The 22,621-nt window shown below is 43.8% G+C and overlaps 1 protein-coding gene across 3 annotated transcripts in view; it reads right to left on the reverse strand.

Annotated features, from left to right (window-relative positions):
* STAT6 (signal transducer and activator of transcription 6) overlaps positions 1 to 22,621 on the reverse strand; it is a 55,344-nt gene that overhangs the window by 26,966 nt on the left and 5,757 nt on the right. The window contains exons 1-5 of one of the 3 annotated variants that reach the window (XM_080995543.1): positions 19,547 to 19,609; positions 3,613 to 3,743; positions 1,588 to 1,726; positions 704 to 784; positions 335 to 473 (exon numbers count right to left, since the gene is read on the reverse strand). In XM_080995543.1, coding sequence (XP_080851669.1) covers positions 335 to 473; positions 704 to 784; positions 1,588 to 1,726; positions 3,613 to 3,743; positions 19,547 to 19,594 — 538 coding nt within the window. In that variant the 5' untranslated portion in view covers positions 19,595 to 19,609. Of the gene's footprint in view, positions 1 to 334; positions 474 to 703; positions 785 to 1,587; positions 1,727 to 3,612; positions 3,744 to 9,873; positions 9,897 to 19,546; positions 19,610 to 22,621 lie in introns of those variants that run through there. The other 2 variants (XM_080995545.1, XM_080995544.1) reach the window with 2 other exon arrangements.

Below are 22,621 nucleotides of genomic sequence, written 5' to 3' on the forward strand. Positions count from 1 at the left end.
TAACCTGAAGCATCTGTAACCCGAGGTACCACTGTATAGTGATCAAGTCCAGGACTCTTTGCATCCCAGGGTGTTCCCATACAGCACAGAAAGCCAGCAGCATTAGCATGGAACAACTGCCATTTTAAGGTAAGCCATTTCTGGCCCCAATGCAAGAGTGGCAAGTTTGCTCAGCCAACCTTTGGGGTTGTGGGGCCTATGAGGGCACTGGAGCAGTGAGGGGGAGGCATCAGGGGGAGAGAAGAAGAGGGTGGCCAAAGTGAGGTGATGGTGGAAGAAGGCACCTGTCCCTGTGTACCCTCAAACCTGGCAGCGTTCATCTCTACCTCCTCACCTCTTGCGTTGCCGTTCATCTGATTCAAGCTCTCCCGGAGCGCCTGAATCTCCTGCACTCTGTATTGCAGCTTCTGCAGACTGAATATAAACCTCAATTCTTCCCGTTGGCGTTGGATGAAGAGGGCCACATTCTGAAACTATAAGAAGCAAAAGTGAGACGTGGCACTTCCTGCTTCCATCTTCTACATTTTTAATAGCTAAATAGCTATTGCTTCGTGACATGCTGAAGAACTAGGGTAAACTGGGCAGTGAAGCTGCAGTGATCCTACAAAACAGTGGCCACAAGCAATCAGAAGAGTCTCAGCCTGAGGGCCCAGATGTAAAAGAAAGAAAGGACCAGCCGCCACACGTTGGCCATTCCTCTTACCTGTTGGGCTGCTGCTTGCTCTCCCTCTAAGATTCTTTTTATAGACCCCACCAACTGCAGCGGCTCTCTCCGGTATCTATTCTAGAATTATTGGGAAGAAGACAAATGTTGTTAATGCTTGTGCCTCAAGCCACCTGTGAGGTTGTCCCATGGTTTATCCCCATCACAAGAATGGACTGAAATTGCTGTATAGACAAGAATGGGGAACCTGCGGCCTTACAGATGTTGTTGGACTACAACTCCCATCATCCCTGGCTGTTAGGCAAGCTGACAGAGGCTAAAGGGAGCTGGAGTAGAGCAACATCTGGATGGAAGGCCACAGGTTCTCCAGCACTCCCTTAGCGACCCTGGGAAGGAAGGGCACTCGGAGGCAACAAGCTGGGGTGGGTCATGTTCCCCAAAAGTGAACCCATACTGCAAGCTGTAAGCCCACCATTGTTTATTATGTCACACCTTGCCTAAGAAACTGGCTCTCAAAAGCCTGGAAACTTAGCACATAATTGGCAAAGGGTTGTATCCAATGCTAGTCATGCTCAGAGCAGACCCACTAAAATGGCTAAGTTAGGCTCATTTATTTCAGTGGGTTTACCTTTCCTTCCCCCATGAGGGGGAGGTTGCTTGGGGAGGTATTCAGCAATCCTAAGACAGCAATCCTTTTCAGTCATCAAATCCACCCTGTTCCTAAGTTACCAAAGGCTAACTTTCCTAAAGTTTTGAAAAACACACCTTCATTAGGTGTTCCAGTATAACAAACTGCTGCGTTGTCCACGAAAAGGGACAAGAAGGTAACGTAAGAGGATAAAATTGGCAGAGTGGAAGGCCCTGTTTTGATCTGCCCCTCTCCAGCGCGGGCCTTTTTCAGCAGACATCAGTCTCCTACATACCTCGATATTGGCAATGACCTGAAGCATTGGGCCAGCCTGGCAGTTTTTGTTGGCTAGGTCTTGCAGTCTCTCCACCATGGCAGACAGGAGCCTGTCAGCAAGAACCGCACAGAAGGTGTCTGAGCTGCTGATGAATTCCCTGAGGAGACCAGGATAGTTGGGGCAAGCAGGAGTGGGGACAGGATGAGAAAGAGAGAAGGAGAATTGGAGACTTGTAGGTCATTATTCCACAGCCAAATCCACCCACTCCTTCCTTTTCAAAATTTTGTCCAAGCCACCGCATCACCTAATAGGCCCCATTTCTCTCAAGCAACAAAACATGAAGAGTTTTTGTTTTTTGCCAAAGGCATTCCTACACAGCCAGCCACTGGAGAAAGGACAACTCTCTGAGGCTCTGTACACACCATAATAAACCACATGGCTTCCCCCAAAGAATCCTGGGAACTGTAGTTTGTTAAGGGTGCTGGGAATTGTGGCTTTGTGAGGGTCCTAGGATTCTTTAAATGTCCTCAAAATTATTAATCAATTATCTAAATTTGTATACCATCCTTCATCTGAAGATCTCAGGGTGGTTCACAACATAAAAATACAGAACACCACAAAGTAAATAATAAAATCAATGAGAAAAACAACCCCCCCCCCCCCAATTATTGCCCTCTTTAGGCTCAAGTAGTATTATTCCTGTCAGGTCCTCATTTCCAAGGGAAATGTATGATGTGTACACAGCCTAAGGCTACACAACACTAACAGTATGCCTATACCTGTCTACTCTGAAGTAAATCCCAGTCAAAAAAGGACCAGTATGAAAAAAGTGTGGTTTCCTTTTTCAGTTATGTAAAAATGAACATGTTATTTGGGCCTTCCTCCAGCATCGCATGTATCTGTGGGGAGAGGTTCTGGACCTAACAGCCCACCTATGAGGGAGGATGATGTACAACGGGGAGCTAAAATGACTGCTTTTTTTGTTTACAGGAATGTAATTTTGATAATGCATGTTTTTGGGTTTTTTTAAAAATATATATATACTTTTTAGGTTTATACATTTCACTAATTTTACAAGCATTATGACATTTCAAAACTTAACTTCCTTCCCCCTCTTTCTGTGGTTCCTTAAATTTACTCTTAATATCTTCTGCATATTCAAATTACGGTAGTTTAATTTGCTCATTTATTCATCTTCTTTGAATATATACTCTTATGAAACTGCAGGTTATTACAATAATCCTGCCAATGTTCTTATCTGTTTACAATTTATCTGTAAAAATTCAATAAACCATTACCATTCTTTTATAAAAAGTTTTACAATGTATGTTTTTTGGAACTGGAGTACTGCACTTTGTTGTTCTGCTTGCAGTTGCTTTATAACTGTTATTTGTTCTGAAAATCAATTTTAAATATTTTAAAAGAAAGAAGAAAGAAGCCCTCCCCCTTCAGTTCAGTGGGACTTGCTCTTAGGTAAACCTGTATAGCATTACAGCCTTTGTCTGCTGGCCAAAGGAGCAGGTCTGGAGAAGCTGGACCTGCATAATGTTCTTGTGCAGCTGAAGAGCCATTTCAGCAGACTTCCCCAGACTTCCAGATGGGGACTACAACTCCCATCATCCCTGACTACTGTCCATGCTGACTGCAGCCAATGGGAGTTGGGAGTCCAACAAGATCAGGAGGCTACTAGGTTGGGGAAAGCTTCTTTAAGAAAACTGACCTAACCCCTGGTACAGGGATGACATCACATTGCAACATCTTACCCTGAGTTAATTCACTGATGGTAAAACTACTGGTTTTTTGTTTTTATATTGTTGTAAAACACTATGATATATTTTTATGACACAGCAGTATACAAATATTTCTATAAATAAATAAAATAATAAACTGCAAAGAGGGAAAGCCCTACAAGGACACGTCTTCACTTCAATCTGTATATGAAGAACAGTTGTGCGGGATGAGATGAGGGAATGAATAGCAGTGCTGGGAGTTTGTCTGGAGAAAACAAAGCTGTTTTCGAACAATGCTCCTCTGTAGACTTACCAAGGCTGGTTTTCTAACCAGTCCCCCAGTAGGCATCGCAGGCTTCGAGGAAATTCTTCAAAGAGGCCACTGAATAGCTCTGGAGGCATGTCAGAGACAAGGCTCCACAGGGACATCTTGGAATTCGTCATCTGCAGTGGGAAAAGTAGAAGTTGGCTGTCACCACACTCAAGAGAAGCTACGTCACACTGGCCAATCTGAGAATGTATTGTTTACTGCTAAAAAAGGGCCTCTTTCCCCAACATCACGCGTCCCCCCCCCAATAGGCCATCTATGACAGTGTTTATATCCACAATAGGAACACGGGAGGCTGACTTATACCTGAGATGTCAGTTTTTGTGCACCCCCGGACCTGCACTGTTGGTGGGGGCCAACCTGGCCAACCCCTTGGTAAGCCCCTGCCCAGTGGGAACAGAAACCTGATGCTAGCATTCTGTCCTATTGTAACTGAGAGCTGGTCCACATTTCTGCTTGTCTCATGCCTGGAAAGCACGGGGCCAAGTTTTCCACTTGCTCGCTTTCTGGCCACGGGATGATTGGTTTTGCTTTTGCCTTGCCCCTTTCCTCCAGAAAAGTGCTAAATCGGAGCTAAAGGCAATCTGTTGAAAACCCAGTTGCTAAGCCGCGGGTTTTCCCAGAGGAAAGCAAAGGGACAAACAGAGATGTGGATAATCCCTAAGCTGTTTTTAAATACAGTATATAAGTCCCTTTAGTTTACTGTATTTCAGTCTCACGATATCAATGCATTTATGTAAACTGTAATCTGAACTACTTTGGGAAAAGGACACTTATTATGATAAGGTGACTGACCCTGTGTTTAAAAATGGATCAGTTTACAAATCCAGTGCAAAGTCTTTCCAAGGGATGTTTTATGGAGTCACTAACAATATCAGCAAAGTCTGTAAATTTCCTAGTTGGAAAAACAAATCTGTCCAGTTTATAACACTTGGCAGTAACAGAAGTGGAATGTCATCCTTTCCCTCTCCTTAGAAGTTTTTCAACAGCTCAGACTGAAAATAATAATAATAATAATAATAATAATAATAATGCTGCATACATGCATTAGTAGGTTTTCAACTATTTTTTATCCAGTTAACTTCACTCCAACCCTTTTCCCTTCTAAGAGCCATTTTATAACCTCCTTGAAGGCTGTACACAATGCTAGTATAACGCAGAGGAGACCCACTGAATTGAATGAGCATGACTAACTTAGATCCATTCATTTTTGTGGGTCAACTCTGAGTAAAACTTAGTTTGATTTTGTTTTTTGAAAAACCCCATGAAGAGTTTTATCAATCTTTTAATTATCTTAAAAGATAATTAAAGATAATTATTACTTTCCCACGTATAGTATAACACTATAACACCATACTGGGTTAATGTTAATGTTAAGTTATTATGTTGCTATAGTTTGATAATGCTATATAATGCACAATAGTGCTATAGGGTGATGGTGTTATAGTACTGTGTGTGTATGTATGTATGTATGTATGTATATTTGCCAGAAGAGCATTCTAGAAATAGTTAAAAGACAGGTTAAAGAAACCAAACAACAGTTATCAAATGGAAACCCCCCACCCCACCCCCAAAATGTCATACTGAATTTGTGTTGAGCTATGATGAGTTCACTTTCTGAACAGGCCACTGCCCACGTCAAAACCTCACCTTTTAAAAAAGGCATGAGTAGTGCTAAAGGCATTTACACTTGCACAGATGGTGCTATTCTTCCATTTGTCTGTGATCCAAAAAAGGAGGAGGAACCACAGGAAAAATTCAGGATGATATGGACGGGGGGGTGGGGGGGGGGTTGGATGCCCTGCAGAAAGCTAATGAACAAAGCACAGCAAATCAACACAACTGCACCAGGTTCACCACTGAGCCCAATGCAAGGTGCCAATGTGTAAAACCCTAAATAACTTAGGATCCAGTTATCTGAAGCAGCACCCCCCCCCAATATTATCCTGCACTGAGATCTGCTGCGGAGGCCCTTTGTGCCGTGCTGTTGCCCAGCAGAGTCCGAATGACTGGGAATTCATTTTTAAAATGATGGAAAACTGCTGCTGTTTGTGGTCTCTGGGGTGAGTTAGTGATATCATGAAGTTTACAATCAGCTGGTTTTCTGCACCAGGGTGTGGACAAATCTGTCAATTTCAGATTTTTTAATTGTTCTAATCTTAAACGGAGTTCTCCGCATTTCCACATCAGTTTGCATTGTTTTTAAAAAGCTCATGAGAACTCATCAGCATTATATTGTTTATTTCTCTGATACACATACTTCTGTATACAATTTTCTCCAATATACACATTTTTGCAAGTAATTCCCCATATGCAATGCAGTTTTGTATATTATTTTCACTAACATATGCATTTTTATGCACCCATTAATAATAATAATAATAATAATAATAATAATAAATTTTATTTATACCCCGCCCTCCCCAGCCAGAGCCAGGCTCAGGGCAGATAACACCAGTAAAATTACAACAAACATAATAGGGGGGAAAAGACCAATTTAAAATGCAGCCTCATTTTAAAAGTAGCCCATAGCTCAAAACCGCAAGGGGAGGGAAACATAAGGGTCAGACTGAGTCCAAACCAAAGGCCAGGCAGAACAGCTCTGTCTTGCAGCCCCTGTGGAAAGCTGTCAAGTCCCGCAGGGCCCTAGTCTCTTGTGACAGAGCATTCCACCAAGTCGGGGCCAGTACTGAAAAGGCCCTGGCCCTAGTTGAGACCAATCCAACCACCTTGTGACTTCGGACCTCCAAAAAGTTGTCTTTTGTGGACCTTAAGGTCCTCTGCGGGGCAGACCAGGAGAGGCGGTCCCGTAGGGATGTGGGTCCTAGGCATATGCACCTTAGCATATGCATTTTTGGACACATTCCTTGGCTGGAGAACTGCATCACAAATTCAGACAAGGGCAACATTTTAAGGATAACTGAGTTTCACTTTGCACAATGTTCCAGAAAGTGAGGATGAGGGAATTTTGTATTAAAATGTGAACTGAACTGAATCCCCAGCATCCCTATATGCACAGCTAGAAAAAGCTGGTTTCCCTGAAGCTGGATCTAAGAGAGAAGACTGCACATCTAAACAAAACATGGCAAGCTGGATTCCACAGTGGACATTCACCTCTCAAATTATGTACATCAGTAGGCAAAGTTCCACACCATCCCTCAGCTGAAGAGCATTCAAGCTCACACTGCAGCTCTTGGAAAGGAGCACGAATAACTCCTGGAAAGACACCTAACCAAACAATTCAGTACTCCTGGAAAGAAGTTTAGAACTAAAGCAGTTTTTTGTTTCTCTCTATGGAGCAGGGAGCAGTTCTTCCCAGTGTAAACAAGAAGAAAAACTAGAGTAGAGCTGCCAGGTTGTAATCTGGAGATTTAACAGATCAGTACCAGCAAAATAGGATGCAGCAATAGTCTCTCCTGCCCCACCATCCCCCTCTGAGCCTGTTGCACACCCTTGCCTAGGGGAGCAAATAATAAAATCAATTAAAATACTGTAAAATAAAAGCTCTTGTTACTGTCCTGTAGCAGATCTCTTAGATTTCCTGCTTTAGCCCACTAGAAACTCTAAGCGGGGGGTGGGGGGGGAGGACTAACAAACTAGGAATCAAGACTTTAAGAGGATGAATAGTTAATGCAAATGGAGTGTTAAGTGTACACTCTGTACATGAGGTAAAGGGCTAAGGAAAACAGGTCTCAGTACCCCACTCCTTCAGCCCCAATATAGTAAGACAGAAAAAGGAGAATCTAGGATTATTTTCTTCTGGGTTAGGATGTCAGGTGACTTGCACCATGCTACTCACTCATACATACAAGGTTATAAGCCTAGAATCCAGAGAGATCTGTCCTGTACATTTAAATCCCCCAAATGTATCAGGAAAGCAATGCAGCGAAGTCTGTTCCTCCTCCGGTCTTGTCATCTGCACCTCTCCCCCACCCACTTCCACCCTACTCCTCCCTCAGCTGCTGCAGTGAGCAAGTGTCACACAACAGGAAGGAGACGGGGCGGGGGGCGGGGGTGTGGACAAAGAAACCACAACATTTGCAGGCTGCATGGCAACCCTATCTACATAAACTTCTGTAACTCTCCAGTCTGAATAGCTTATTGCACTACCTTGCCTCATCTCTTGCCTCCTTTGCTCTGAGCATAGGAAGAGCCCTGCTGGATCAGGCCAAAGGCCCATCTAATCCAGCACACTGTCTCACACAGCAAACCCCGTGCCACTCCGAAACCCCACCTAGTTCCCACCCTGGAGAAGCTCCTCCCTCCACCGCCAATGGCTTCAGTTGGCTCAGCGAGAGTTGGATGCTGTATTGTTTTTAACACTTGATTGGAAGCCGCCCAGAGTGGCTGGGGAAACTCAGCCAGATGGGCAGGGTATAAATAAATAAATTATTATTATTATTATTATTATTATTATTATTATTATTATTATTTATTATGGTCATCTGCCATGGATGCTTTAGTTAAGATTCCTTCCAACTCTACAATTCTATGATTCTATGAAGCTAGCACCTTGCTGAAACTAAGCAGTTCTGGGTCTGGTCACCCAGCGCCTGGCCCTGAGCATCACATACATGCCACCTTGGGTCCCATGATGGAAAAGATGGGATGCAAATAAGTAAGAAAAGAAAGCAAGACTTGTAAGGAAATACCAAGGATTGCATATTCCATGTTACACCGCAACCATGTGCCACAATGGGCTGCGGAACACAAGGAGCGGAAGAAGGAAATACTTAACCCAGAACTGGGGAACCCTTGGCCCTCCAGTTGTTGCTGGACTATCAATGCCAGCAAGTATAGCCAACGGTCAGGGATGATGGGAGTTGAAGTACAGCAACAAGCAGGGGAAGGCTCTCCATCTCCGACTTCCCTCCCTACCCATTTCCCCCTAAAACTCCCTGCATAAGCTGCTTTAGGGTTCTGGACCCATTTGGGAGGAGAGTCTCAGAAGGGGAAGGGTTAAGCATTCCCTCCCCATGGCTTTTTGCATGAGAGATACTTGTCCTGCACAGACTTATGTGGGTCTGTGGCTGGATAGGGACACATACATCAACTGTGAAGCGTGCAGTGGGATGGCTGGGTAGAAGAGCTCACTCCATTGGCTTTGATGCGGCAGACCAGCTCCACCAGACCTCCTCTACTGTCAGTTGCCAACTGGGTGCAGGTGCACCTGCTTTTAAAGGGACTGAGTTTGCATGATTAAAGAAAAAGGTCAAAGTGCAGGTAGGGCAAGGCGAAGCTCCACCCAAATCAGGAAAAGAAAGCTGATGAAGTATGCCAGAGCCAATTCCTTAGGGATGTGGGTGGAGGGACTGATGGTTTATGGCAGGGAAGTCAAAAGGTTTTCAGAGGACTCAAGAAAATAACAAGCCCGGCATTTGACTATGTTGAGCCTAGAGCTTCCACAGCTAATGTAGGTTCCCCCACTTCCAAAAACCAACCCCTGCACTGAAACCCAAGATGTACGTCTACTCCACTGGGCATATCCAGTGAACAAATTTCCTGCCTTTTATAAATTTGAATGATGTTTTAGTTTGATGAGGATGCACACCACCATATTTTTCTATGAGTTGGTGGTTTATACTCCTATAAATAAAGCAGTTATCCTGCCAAGTGGTGAAGGACTTCCTTGCCACCCTTCTGCATTTCATCAGAAATCCAAAAGAGGAATGGCAAAACCCTTTTCCAGTCCTGGTAGGCAGTTTGGGAATGGGGAGGGGAGCTTTCTGGCAGCCCTTCAAAAAGAGAACTGCCCTTTGTAAAGCAGGACTCATGGCCACCCTAAGCGCACCACCCTTGATGTCTTCTGCTCAACCTGACAGCCTCCCACAGATACCTTTTCAGCTTTAGAACTTCCACTGGGAGACATGCTCAAGCATTTCCTTCTAACATCGAGTTTGGCTCAGAGATAATCCATTTGCTGATCAGTTAAATGTACACTGTGGAAAGTTGTCACTTGGCAAATGCTGTGCATCCGAATTGCATACACACACCTCCCTAGCCCTGATTAGGCTCTATACACTTCACCCACAAATAGCCCCTGACTTGAGAGTACATCGTGATGTTACAGCTGTTCTATGTTAAAATTATCTTGCCGACGTGCCCTTCCTCATGTTTTCCAAAAACAAGCCTTCCCATGAGAGTTAAGCAGAGTTCTTTTCAAACAACCCAAAGTAGATTTAAGAATCTGTCGTGCTTCTTAGTTATTTTTAGCAAGCTTTTCTGATGTATTTAGACTCAACTTACTTAAAACCCACTTGCTAATGATTCTCCTCCTCCTCCCAGGTCTATGCTTCAAGTGTGAATCTTGAGGTTACCATGGCACAAAACCACCACACACACCACAACAAAAAAAGTGTTAATAAATCAAGAAAGCAGCTCAAGATGAAGCTATAGCAATAATATATTTATATTACGTCAATGTGGCAGAGTAGCCAAGCATTGGGCTCGAATGGTGGAGACCTGCCCTTCAGCTCTTTGCACAGCTATGAAACTTATTTGGTTGCTCAGCTGCCACCCATAAGCTGTGGGGAAGGAATCTCTTGGTGAGATTGCAGCCGTAGTTCAGGGGTCAGCAAACTTTTTCAGCAGGGGGCCAATCCACTGTCCCTCAGACCTTGTGTGGGGCCAGACTATTTTTTGAAAAAAATATGAACAAATTCCTATGCACAGTGCACATCATCTAGTCCAACCCCATGCGATGCAATTTGTGTTGTTTTTAATCCCTAGGCTTTTTACCAACCCCTAGGATTGGAACAGGGCGGAAACAGATAAAACTGCCTTGATAACTATGAGCTGGACCAGGTTGGGTTTTTTGGTTTTTTGTAAGATTTTCTCACGGCTCACCCTACAAACTCCCCCCCCCCCCCCGCAGTTGCTCAGCTAGTCATCTACAGTAGTTTGGTTTGTGCGAGAAGAACGAAAGTGAGAAAAGGCTGAACGCCAAAATTAAATAGGAATGGGGATGCCACGGCACACGGGTTGAAAACCACTGCACTAAGGGCTCAGCCACACTTACTGTCTGCTCTGTGCTTTCTAGGCACAGATCTGAGATTTCCTGGTCCATGTCCAAGCACTCCCCCCGCTTCCCCCAAGAAAACCCACTCTGGAACGTTGAATCGGAGCAAACAGCAATTCAGGTTTTCTGCAGATTCCTGTTTGCTCCAGTCCAGCAGTAAACAGCGGGTTTTCACAGGGAAAGCGCTGGGGTAAAAAATAAATAAAAAATGGGGGGACCTGGAAAGCCTGGACCTGTGTCTAGAAATGTGGAGCAAAGGTACAGGTGGATGAACCCTAACACAGTTACCACTCGGATAAAATTTGCATTTGATCCTGTTATTTAAAAACACATCTTTCAAAAAAAGTAGAGGGAAGAAAAATTTACATGAAAGGGGTCAAAAGAATGGATCTGCAAGAGATCCTGTAGAGCAATTATGTTATTTTAAGCACTGACTAAAAGTAAAAGGGGAAGAACCACAAACACCTGAAAGGAGCAGAAATCTCACACCAGGCAGGTTTGCCACAGCAAAAGGCAAGATGACTTGATGATTTAAAGGTACAATTTCTGACCAGCGCAAGTGTGTGGCTGAGGTCTTTATCCTGAAGATTCAGAAGTTCTTGTTTCTCCAACTAAGCTCCTCCAGACAACCTATTTATTCAGCATTCTAATTTGCTTACACATTGGTTAGATTATGGATGGTCCTTACTGAGCATCCAATCCAATTTGCTTATGGGGTGGTTAAACAACCATTAGGATTTGTCTTGTATCCATCCCAATTTGCTTGCAGGACGCTTACATGTCTTCCCAATAATCATTTGTTCATTCTGCACTTTTCAATCATTTCCCAGTCACTTTCCAAACCATGCAAAGTCTTTTTTGGTTTTTTTAAGTGGATCTGTTGTGCTAGGGCAACAGAGCGTTTTAATCCACTTTAACTGTGCAAACATAAAGTTCTGCTATGCACTTTAATGCCCCTTGCAATATATTGGCTAGAAGTACCCTCAGACAGGGGCAAAAGTAGGCTTTATTTCACCCGGGTCAAAGACCCAGTTTGGCACCCCCCCACACACATTTGCATACACACACACACACACATGCTGGGAGGCTTCATCCGGGGCAATAAACCTGGCTAGCCCCATCCTCCGTAGCTATGGCTCTGCTCTCAGAAGCACACATTATTTTAGTTTACGCATATGTCTGAGAATCAGTGTCAGCATCCCAGCTGCGGGAATGGGTAACACATGCTACTCATCAGATCCTGGCAATTTCCCGACAGCACTAAAATCTCTCTTCACTGCCAAAAAAGCCTCCAATGAGCTAGGCCTCAGCCCACTCTTTCCCTACAAAACCAAGAACTGTGACAAAAAAACTGATCACACCACAAAGAATAGAAAGTCTTTTCTGCACTTTTTCCTCTATATGTGTGCCAGTTTTCTCTGGTGTGTCAACCCAACACTGCCCTGGAGTTTATCTGCCAATTGCATTAGTTTGGCTGGTTGAAAGTCAGCTTCACTGCTTTGACAACTAATTCTAGAACTATTTTGCTATCATATATGGCAGGGCCAAAAGACATGAGGACCTCCAGGTGGTCATGGACTGCAACTCCCATCATCCCTGACTGCTGAGTTTGCTGGCTGGTCTGATCAGAGCTGGAGACCAACAACATCTGGATGGCCTCAAATTCTTCACTCAGTGTAGCCAACATTAGTCTGAGCAGAACAGTTGAAATTAATGGGAGTGACTAAGTTAGGCTTGTTAATTTCAGCAAGTCTTCTCTAAGTAAAACCACTGAAGTGTTCTATTATTCTATTGCTGCAGTTTAGACGCCCAGTTTCCTCCAGTCTGGCTCCTTCTTGACTTCCTAAACCAGGTACCTGCTTCTCTGAAGATTCAGGAACAAGAAATCAGAAGCAGGGTAGAGGAGTTTGGATTTGATATCCCGCTTTATCACTACCCGAAGGAGTCTCAAAGCGGCTAACATTCTCCTTTCCCTCCCTCCCTCACAACAAACACTCTGTGAGGTGAGTGGGGCTGAGAGACTTCTGAGAAGTGTGACTGGCCCAAGAGCAGCTGCATATGGAGGAGCAGGGAATTGAACCCGGTTCACCAGATTACAAGTCCACTGCTCTTAACCACTACACCACACTGGTTCACCAGAGGTCCCTGGAGCCAGCTGCTGTACCACACTAAGAAGAAATGCAGGGCTCCCCTATCCAGAAATGACCAAGGAGAGTACAGTGGTACCTCAGGTTACATATGCTTTAGGTTACATACGCTTCAGGTTACAGACTCCGCTATCCCAGAAATAGTACCTCGAGTTAAGAACTTTACTTCAGGATGAGAACAGAAATTGTGTGGCTGTGGCACAGCAGCAGCGGGAGGCCCCATTAGCTAAAGTGGTGCTTCAGGTTAAGAACAATTTCAGGTTAAGAACGGACCTCCGGAACGAATTAAGTACTTAACCCGAGGTACCACTGTATCTGAATAATTTGGTCCAGATTTTTCAGTATATATTAGCACTGTATTCTAGGGAATGTTTTTACACTCTTGTGTCTCAGAGTTATTTCATCCTCAGCATTCTGACCTCTTCACCTGAAGCACGGCTGGTCCCTTTGCTGTCTTCCTTCAACTCTGAGTAACACGAGGCAGCTGGGTCTAGCTGTCCTCCAGCTACTAGAAATAATGATTGACTATTAAAAAAATATGTCAGCCTCCCGATGACGCATCTGAAACAATCAGGATGTACTTCAATGTGTGATTCTGCCTGTAGCGGTTTCAAGCTTTTACAGTAAGTCAAGCCACTACATTTACTCATTAACTATTACAAGGGAAAGGGTCAGAAACCATCTAATTTAGATAGTTGGGGCAAGACTGCAGTTAAGAGGTACTTAATAAAGAGCCATTTATAGCACACTATTGCAACAGCTATTATCACTTGTGCAACAAAATCCACCATCAAAAAGGCTGGAAATATTTTTTAATGAAATGAAATGAAATGAAATAAAGGTTTGTTGGCATAAACAAGGAAATCTTGAGACAGGTAAACATAGCTCTCATTTATGCCCAGATTTATCATGGGGCAAATGGGGCAACTGCACCAGGGCCCCTCCCTGTAGGGGGCAGAGGTTCTGAACTGTCACTAAAAAAGAAGCAGAAATAAGACTCAAAGCCTACTAGAAAGTTATAAAGGAAAATATGAAGGCACCCTTCTTTTTTCCATACACACAAATATTCATGTATTCAATTTTAAGCAAGCAAACAAAGAAACAACTAGCAGCCCCTCACCACCACCTAAAAGCCCCTTCCCACCATCCCAAGCAGACAAACAGATTGCAAATACTCTAAATCACATTCCCGGGTGCAGGCAGGCCCACAAAAAGAGGAGTAAGTAATTTAAAACAAAGTACAAATGAAAGGTCCTTTCCTTGTCCTTTCCACAGATTTAAAAGTTCAGCATTGGAATCTCTGGAATACAGTCATTTCTGGAAACAAAAGTGCAGACACCCTTCTAAGTAATTTCAAAGAGATAAGGCAGCCTGGCTGTTTCTACATTTCACTGCGTACTGGAAGAAGCAAAGATCACCAATGTCGAAGCAATGATTCTTCAACATCAACTTGGACTTGGACTGGTGCAGATGCCTGATTATCGTCTTCCAAAGCAACTCCTCTATTCCGAACTTAAAAACGGAAAGCACAATGCTGGCGGACAACAAAAGAGGTTTAAAGACTGTCTCAAGGCAAATCTAAAAAAAATGTAGTATAAACACTGACAACTTGGAAACACTGGCCAAATGGAGGATTTTGACACAAGTTGAACTTACTAGTATTTATTAAGAAAATCACATGAACAAAAGACCTTTTAGAAAAGAATCAGCACTACACCTAATACTGTTTTGTGTTGGGCGTTGGGGGGGGCAGGGACCAAGCAGTTGGTAGCTGGTTTAGGGAATCCAGGGCATGGATTTTAACTCTCTGAAATTCATTTCATCTGTCCAACACCTCTCAGTGTCACAAACTCTGTCTTTATTGCTTCTTCCGGCAACCAACCCCTCCAACAACAGACTGCATTAAAAAAAGATAAAAGCCCAAATTCAAGCCATACATGTTATCTTCAAAGAGGGGGGAAACCAAGATATGACAAATGCTCACTTGCAGGCTTCCTGTTAATTAGCATAAGTGCAGAAAATGTATTTCCCCTCCAGTGAACCCAAACAGTGTTTCAGACCTCTCTCTCACATATCCAAGGTACAGAATTTTAGAACAGCCATTTATTAGGTTTTTTTTCCTTTATAGGAAAATGCATGATGCCTCTGCAAACATACAGGTTGAGTAGAGGGGCAGCAAGCTTCCAAGCAGGGTGGCAGTGCTCGTCTCAAAGCAATATTGATCAAGCTCCCCCAAACCCTTTCTTTTTTAAAATAAAACTATAACAAATTTAACAGAAAAAAAGAAAAGGGAAAAACCCACATCAGCTCACATTGAGAATACATATAGGTTAAGAAGATGGGGAGCAAGCTTCCCAGTTCCAAACAACATCAGTCAAGCTCCCCAAAGCCTTTCCTTTCTTTCAAAAGAGTATTTTATAACAAATTAACAAAGGAAGGAACACAGAGAAAACAAAACAATAGTGAAAAGAAAACACACCCACCAGCTCACACTGAGAGAATATAGTAACCATCAATATACCTATCGTAATTTGAACGTATAAGATATCCAAATGTCCAAATCCACATAGAATGCTTCTATCCACCTTAAACCTCTTAACAATCTTTTCCAGAAAGCACAAAACACACAGATTGTTCCCCTTTTTTGCCCACACTGAAACCACAAAAGCTGCTTCTTTTTCAGCCCCCACTCAAGCACGAAGACATGAATTCTAGCATCTTGGCCATAAAAATGCATTAATCAAAAATCTATTGTCTACCAGGAAGTGCCAGGCTATGTTTAGGGAGTCCCGTTCTGCAAATCGCAGAACATCTTCACGAGAAAAGGAAAACAATCACAATGTCATTTGTGATCCTTCTGTAACAGATCTTGCTACTGCACTGAAAAGTGCCGATTTAAACTGTCATGTCCTTTAAGAATCTGAACACTATCAAATGCCAGATGTCATTAAAAAATCATACTTGCATCTCTTTATCTTCCTGCCTCTCCCCCTGCCGCCAATGTTACCAACTCCCTTTGGGAGGTAGATTGTACTGTATTATAAAGTACTTGCACGTAATGCCAGTAACAACAACAAAAAGACTTTAAAACTTTGCAAACACCAAACCAGAGCAGCTGGGGGAAAAACATCTCCTTTGCAAAGCAACTAGCAGCCTAAACCTAAACACAATAAATTATGGAAGTAAAATATATTCTACTGAAGCCAACAAGATTTCCAGCCAAGACCTGTGGAAGTGCCAAGTAAAGTTTGATTGGCCATGATTTCAATTTCTGTTCATTTCAGTTGAACCCTAAAAACAAAAGAATACATTTTTTTGCAGATGGTTGTAGAAAATGTTTGTTAACATAAGAATGTAATTCCGAAGGCAATTGGAGAGGAAGAGAAACGGGATTGCAGAATGACCTCTCAGTCTGCTCTGCGGAAAGACATGCAACTTTTGGATCCTCCTTGAAATCTTTGCATCTCAATTGATTATTTCAAGAACTCTGTAGTTTCATACCTGAGCTTTCTTTTTTCCTCTGCCCTCCCAATCCCTTTCCCTTTTGTGTTGAATCTTTTAGATTGTAAATCTGAGGGATGGGACTGCTTTATCACTGACATTTATAAGCGCAGTGGGGAGCCACTTTTGGTTGAAGAGAAGGACTGGAATGCTTTAAATATATACATAAATAAAAATTAATGCAAATATGATCCTGCAGTGCTGTCAGGATCAGGCTCTGATGGAGGAGGAGGAGGAGGAAGAAGAAGCTTATCGTGCAGAATTGTGGGCACCTGGATTGGAGGAGGGAGAATCGCCCCTTTCCACTCGGACTTCAGTTGCTTTGGAAGCTGGAGGTGCCAGCTCTGCTGCCATGTGGCGGTGCAGAAAAGCCTCAGTGGAGGCTGAGTTGGCCTTTGATCAGCCAAGGAGGAAGCTGCAACTGAACAGGATGAGCAGGAGGGTGGAGCCATGATGCCTAGAACCAGGTGTTGCTTTTGTGGATGGGAGCAGACCCACCCGCCCCAAAGGAGGGCATGCTTGCAATCCCAACATTCTCATAAGGTGAGGGAGTCTTGCAAGCCCAAAACCTTGTAGGTTAAAGCTTAGCAGGAGGAGTGGGGAAGCTTGTCGGGACACCTTTGTTGCTTCTGTCCAGTTCTCAACTTCTTGCCCTAATCCTGATCTGCAACTGCAAAGTGCTGCATCTATCTCTTTCACACTTCCAAGAGCCTCTGTCTGCAAGCGTTGGGAGGGAGCCAGGAAAGCATCTCCCTGACAGAGGAAGTGCACAAATCACCAACTAGGATGTCACTCACACTTCCTCTGTCTAGCACTTCCTCTGACACAACACCCAAAAACCGCTCCATTTCTCTCTCTCAGAACTGCAAGTTTCACTCTCTTCTGCACACCAGTGCTCTCCAGGGTTTCAGTGCTACCTGGAGATTGAAGCTGATACTTTTTGCATTCAAGCAGTGATGCAGGCCAGAAATGCATGCAGCTATTCAATGCCAGACAGCCACAAAAACACCTGCTGTCCTAGAACTTCTCCGAAGCTGCCGCTCTATATAAACAGTGCAGGTCGTCTGAAGCATCCATGTGATTTTATCAGCTGATAAGCTCTTAGAACAAGGCAAGCATGTAAGAATAGTCCTGCTGGATCAGGCCAGTGGCCCATCTAGTCCAGCATCCTGTCCTACCAGATGCCCATGGGAAGCCCCCAAGCAAAACCTGAGCACAACAGAACTCTCCCCATTTGGGATTGTCAAAGGCACACTGCCTCCCAGTACCTACCAACAGCCTTATCCTCCACAAAGGGAGGGAGAAAAGCACATTGTCCAGTGAGTTAATGTTCACATTGTACGTTAACTAACTGAGCAAATGGGGAAGACAGCAGCTGAAAGTTATAATCTTATTCAAGAAAGGACATTTTGGTAAACAATGACAGCAAGCTTCTTTGCACCCTACAGACTCGGGACTGCCTTATCCAAGGTCATCCAGAGAATGGAGCACGCTTCCCCAAACCAGGATTTACCGGCATCATATGAATCACATATATTGTATTAGAGCAAGGTTAAGGTGTACATCTCCAGCCTTTCTTTATACTGTTCTGAGTGGATTGCATACAAGACATTTCTCATCCAAGCAGTTTACAAGGCTAGATCTGTTTAGCTTCAAAACCATAATCGGGGCTGCCTGCAAAGGAGGTGGTATGCAGACCAAGCTATTTAAAAGGAAGGGCTAGCTCTCAATATTTATTAATGTGGCAAAATGATTGGGACACACAAGTGAAAGGTTGCAGCGTTTCTTCACTTCCCAATAGAAGTGTCCAGGATACTTTAAGCCATGGCGGGGAGAATGTGGCCCTCCATGTGTCATTGGATTTCCATCAGCCCCAGCCAACGTGACTGGTGGCCAGATATGATGTTGGAAGCTGCACTCCAGCAACCCCTGCTATAAACTGTAAAGAGCACAAACAGGGCATTCCTCTTCCCTCCACCTCCGTTTCGGGATTTCCTATCTGACATCAGCTCTCCATAGTTACTCAGAATGCTCAATCCTCAGTGAGTCGCTTTTTTGGGTGGGTTGCCTCCTTAGGTTTTTGTAAAGGCTTTTTTTCTGGAGGGTACATCTATAAACCTTAGGATTCCCCTAAGAAACAGCTACCTCCCTCTTGTTTCTCAGTGGCCACATCTTGGCTCCATTCAGGTTGGCACTCACCCTCTGAGTCTGCTATTATAGGGAGTGATGTAACTTCTGTGTAGGGGAAAACAGGTGATTCTGCTCCTATTCAATGTGCAAACTGAGCACGCCACAAGGCAGAAATAATATTGCTTTATTCACGAAAATGAATGGTACGAACACACACAAATATTGACCAGCTTTGCTAAGCACACACAGCTACATTAATGATTTATGGCACAAGACTGATAGCTGGGGAAGGACTGGAGAGCAACCAATCTGTTCCAGTTTATTAATGATTCTCTACGACATAAAACAGGCAAATTTAACTCAACTGCAAGTAACCACACACCTGAATATTTACCCACCTGTTTAACTTGAGGAAAATATTGTCAGCCTCAGAAGGCTTTCTAACTGAAGTCTACACATGGAGCAGAATCAGGTGGTAAGAATCCTGAAGGGGTAACGTGAACTGGACCAAAGCCACAGTTGGGGGGGGGGCAGGCTAGCTGGGCTTTTTACCCCGGGTGAAGCCTGCAGAGGGGTACCATTGAAGCTCCTAGACTGTGTGTGTACAAAATGCATGTGGGGGTGCCAAACTGGGTCTTTGACGTGGGTGAAATACTGTATTTACTCAAATGTAATGTGCACCTTTTTTTGTCAAATATGTCGTGAAAATTAGGGTGCCCATTAGATTCAATGGCACATCAGATTCGTGTAAATGCAGTAAAGCCTAGTTTTGCCCCTGGACTGGACTATTTCAAACTACAGGAAGGGGCACCCATTTTTGATGATCCTTCACATAAATACAACCCATTGTAAGATTGCACAACAGGGACAAAAACAGGAGCCTTGTTCACTATTGAGGGGAACACTAAAAAATCTCATCCCACAGATGCAGTCCATTCTAGCACCACATAACCTGAGAATATTACAATATTGGGGCAGCATATAACTTTTAAAATTATAGAATGAGAACAACATTAGCAAAAGCAAGAACTCTACTCCCTCATTTGACTAGGCCTAATTCTGGATGGCAGGTTATAGTACTAAAGTAACTGAAGAAGTAAAACAGGAAAGAAAGCAGACTTACCTCCCTATTACCATGCCTGAGAAGCGCCTGCCATGACCTGCAAGGCATGTCAACATGGTCTGCTCCAGATATTCAGGACTGCAACTCCCATCATCCTCAGCCAGCATGGACAACGGTCAGAAAATATGGGAGCTGTAGTTCAAAATATCTGGAGGGAATTATGTTGGTGAAATGTTTCTGATGAAAATATAGTTATGAAGCAAACCAGCCCTTCCTTTTCCCTTGAAAATGTAATTACAATACCTGCCATGGCAAAGCAAAACACTAATTGATCAAAAAGTGACGAGACAAAGCCAAACTCCATTGGCCGCTGAATTTTTGAGACTTCCAGAGCTATCTATCAAATGGGTTTAAAACAAACAAACATTTGATGGTAAAACTTCAATGGTGCCATAAAATCCCCAGGTAGCTGATTAATGAGATCAGTAAATTCTTAGAGGGGGAGAGAAATTTTAAGACCAAAGATTAGGATAAATAAAGAGGGTAAGGATTTGCTGAACCAACAAACTGAACTGGAATACAAAAAAGGGAGGTATGAGGAGGTCCGGGAAACAAGCTAAAGAAAAATAAGCAATGGAAAATCTGAGTGTTTTTAATCATTTTTATTTTGTATTTTTTCTTCTTTTTCATTTTTTATTGTAATATTTTAAAAAATCCTAATAAATATCTTATAAAAAAAAATTGGGGGGGGGTATTTTCTGCCACGGGTTCAAAAATGACATGGTCGCCCTTGGTACTATGGCCATGCTTCTCAACTTGGAGAACGGGAGAATGAGGAGAGGCAACATTTGCTGTTTCACCTTGTTAGGAGACCCCTTACCCCTCAGAGTTACAATTCTTAGTTTAACAGTCAGTCCCTCTTCCCAGGGAACTCTGGGAATTGTAGTTGTGAGGGGAACAGGGGTCTCCTCACAATTCTCAGCACCCTTAACAAACTACACTTCCCAGAATTCTTTGGGGAAAGCCATGACTGTACAGTGGTACCTCGCAAGACAAATGCCTCGCAAGACGAAAAATGCGCAAGACGAAAGAGTTTTCCGTTTTTTGAGTCGTTCCACAAGACGAATTTCCCTATGGGCTTGCTTCGCAAGACGAAACATCTTGCGAGTTCTTGCGAGTTTGTTTCCTTTTTCTTAAAGCCGCTAAGCCGTTAATAGCCGCTAAGCCGCTAATAGCCGCTAAGCTGCTAATAGCCGTGCTTTGCAAGACGAAAAAACCGCAAGACGAAGAGACTCGCGGAACGGATTAATTTCGTCTTGCGAGGCACCACTGTATAAGGTTGTGTGATACTGCTTTAAATATATAGTCCAGATGGGACCTCAGGCAGAAAAATTGTGTAGGCCAGCTGTGCCTATCTGGGTAAACTAATAGAATTTTTCAGTATTCACACAAAGGTCATGCAGTACAAGTGGCTCACATCTAAAGTCCTGGAATTTACAATCCGATGCATGTTACATAATATGTGGTGGGGGTAAGATTTAAAATCTCTGCAATCACACCCACGGAAAGCTGTTACAACTTCCTGCCAAAGTTTCCTTCTTGGGGAGGAAGAAAGTTTATACCACCTGCAACCTTTCATCCTATCAGCAATATAAGGTGTGTGACTCTTACCTTTGTACCGGAGGGTACAGCCCAGCCATACAAAAGGCAACGTTTTCCACACGCATCTCTCTGTCCCCCATCCAGCTAAGCAAGAAGTGTTACCAGAGCTCAAGAAAATGTTCCAGCCGGGCAAAAGTTCTCAAGAAAGGAACAGAGCCGGACCCGTCTGGGCTGTGGCCTGGAAAAGGGAGTGTGACCTAGAGAAAGTTCAAAGGGTGAGGCAGAGAGGTCTAGAGGGCAACTCCCAGGCCCTGAGATTTCTCCCCTCTGCTCTAAATGCACAATGATGCTTTGCTTCACTACAGAAGTCTTTTACCGTAATTTGGCATGAAGGAAACAGGCAAGACATATCGCAAGGAAACCTGACAGCACTGTCTATTCAGGAGCATATTTCACTGAGTACGTCACAGCGAGTTCATCCTGACTCAAACATCCTTCTTTCAATTTATTTGAAGTGCAAGATGGCTGTGTCACTGCTTCTGTTATTCTTCAGAACTCATTCAGCGGTTTGAGAAAGGGATCCCTGCCCAGGATCTGTAAATTCATCCCGCTTCAGGTAAACAGATTTTGCAGGTTTTGTTATTGTTTAAAAAGGCCACAGAACCCTGTATGCTCAAAAGCAAACGTGGGATCTATGAAATATCTGTTCTGTGAACACACAAAGCTAGACAAGAACAGTGCTGCATAGCCAAACCCTCAGCATCAATGTGAAGATAAAGGCAAAAGACCCCTGGACGGTTAAGTCCAGTCAAAGGCGACTCTGGGGTTACCGCGCTCATCTCGCTTTCTGGCCAAGAAAGCCGGCGGTTGTCCACAGACAGCTTTCCGGGTCATGTGGCCAGCAGGACTAAACTGCTTCTGGCGCATGGAACACCGTGACGGAAACCAGAGCGCATGGAAACACCGTTTACCTTCCCACCACAGCGGTACCTATTTATCTACTCGCACTGGTGTGCTTTTGAACTAGGTTGGCAGAAACTGGGACTGAGCAAAGGGAGCTCACCCGGCTACACCCCCTTGGCACTGTATAGTGGCATTTATGTCGAAGGGGGCCAAACCATGTAGAAATACACACACTAGACTCCTTCTACACAAGCAGGAAACCGGATTGGCTGTCAGGGGGTGTGGCTAGCAGGGATATTCCAACTTCCCCCTCCCATGTTCACTGAATGGGGGGGGGGAGGTAGTCCATCTGTAATGTTGTTCTTTCAAACCACTTTCAGCTCTCTGAAAAACTATTGTCCATCTCCAGCCTCAAGTCTATACAGTAAACTGACACACAAATATCAACCGACTTTGACCCAAGAACAGCAGCACATGCTTCCTCTTCCTCTCTCTCTTTCTCTCCAGTAGATTCACTCCATTTCCACTACATGTTGCTGCCCTGCCAGAGATCCCCAAACACCTTCTGACCAAATGCAACCTACTGCAGGCACTGAGCCTCTATTAAAGGACCACAGGCTCTCTGATCAC

This window comes from Podarcis pityusensis (assembly GCF_964106645.2).
Source record: "Podarcis pityusensis genome assembly, chromosome: 2".
Classification (NCBI taxonomy): domain Eukaryota; kingdom Metazoa; phylum Chordata; class Lepidosauria; order Squamata; family Lacertidae; genus Podarcis; species Podarcis pityusensis.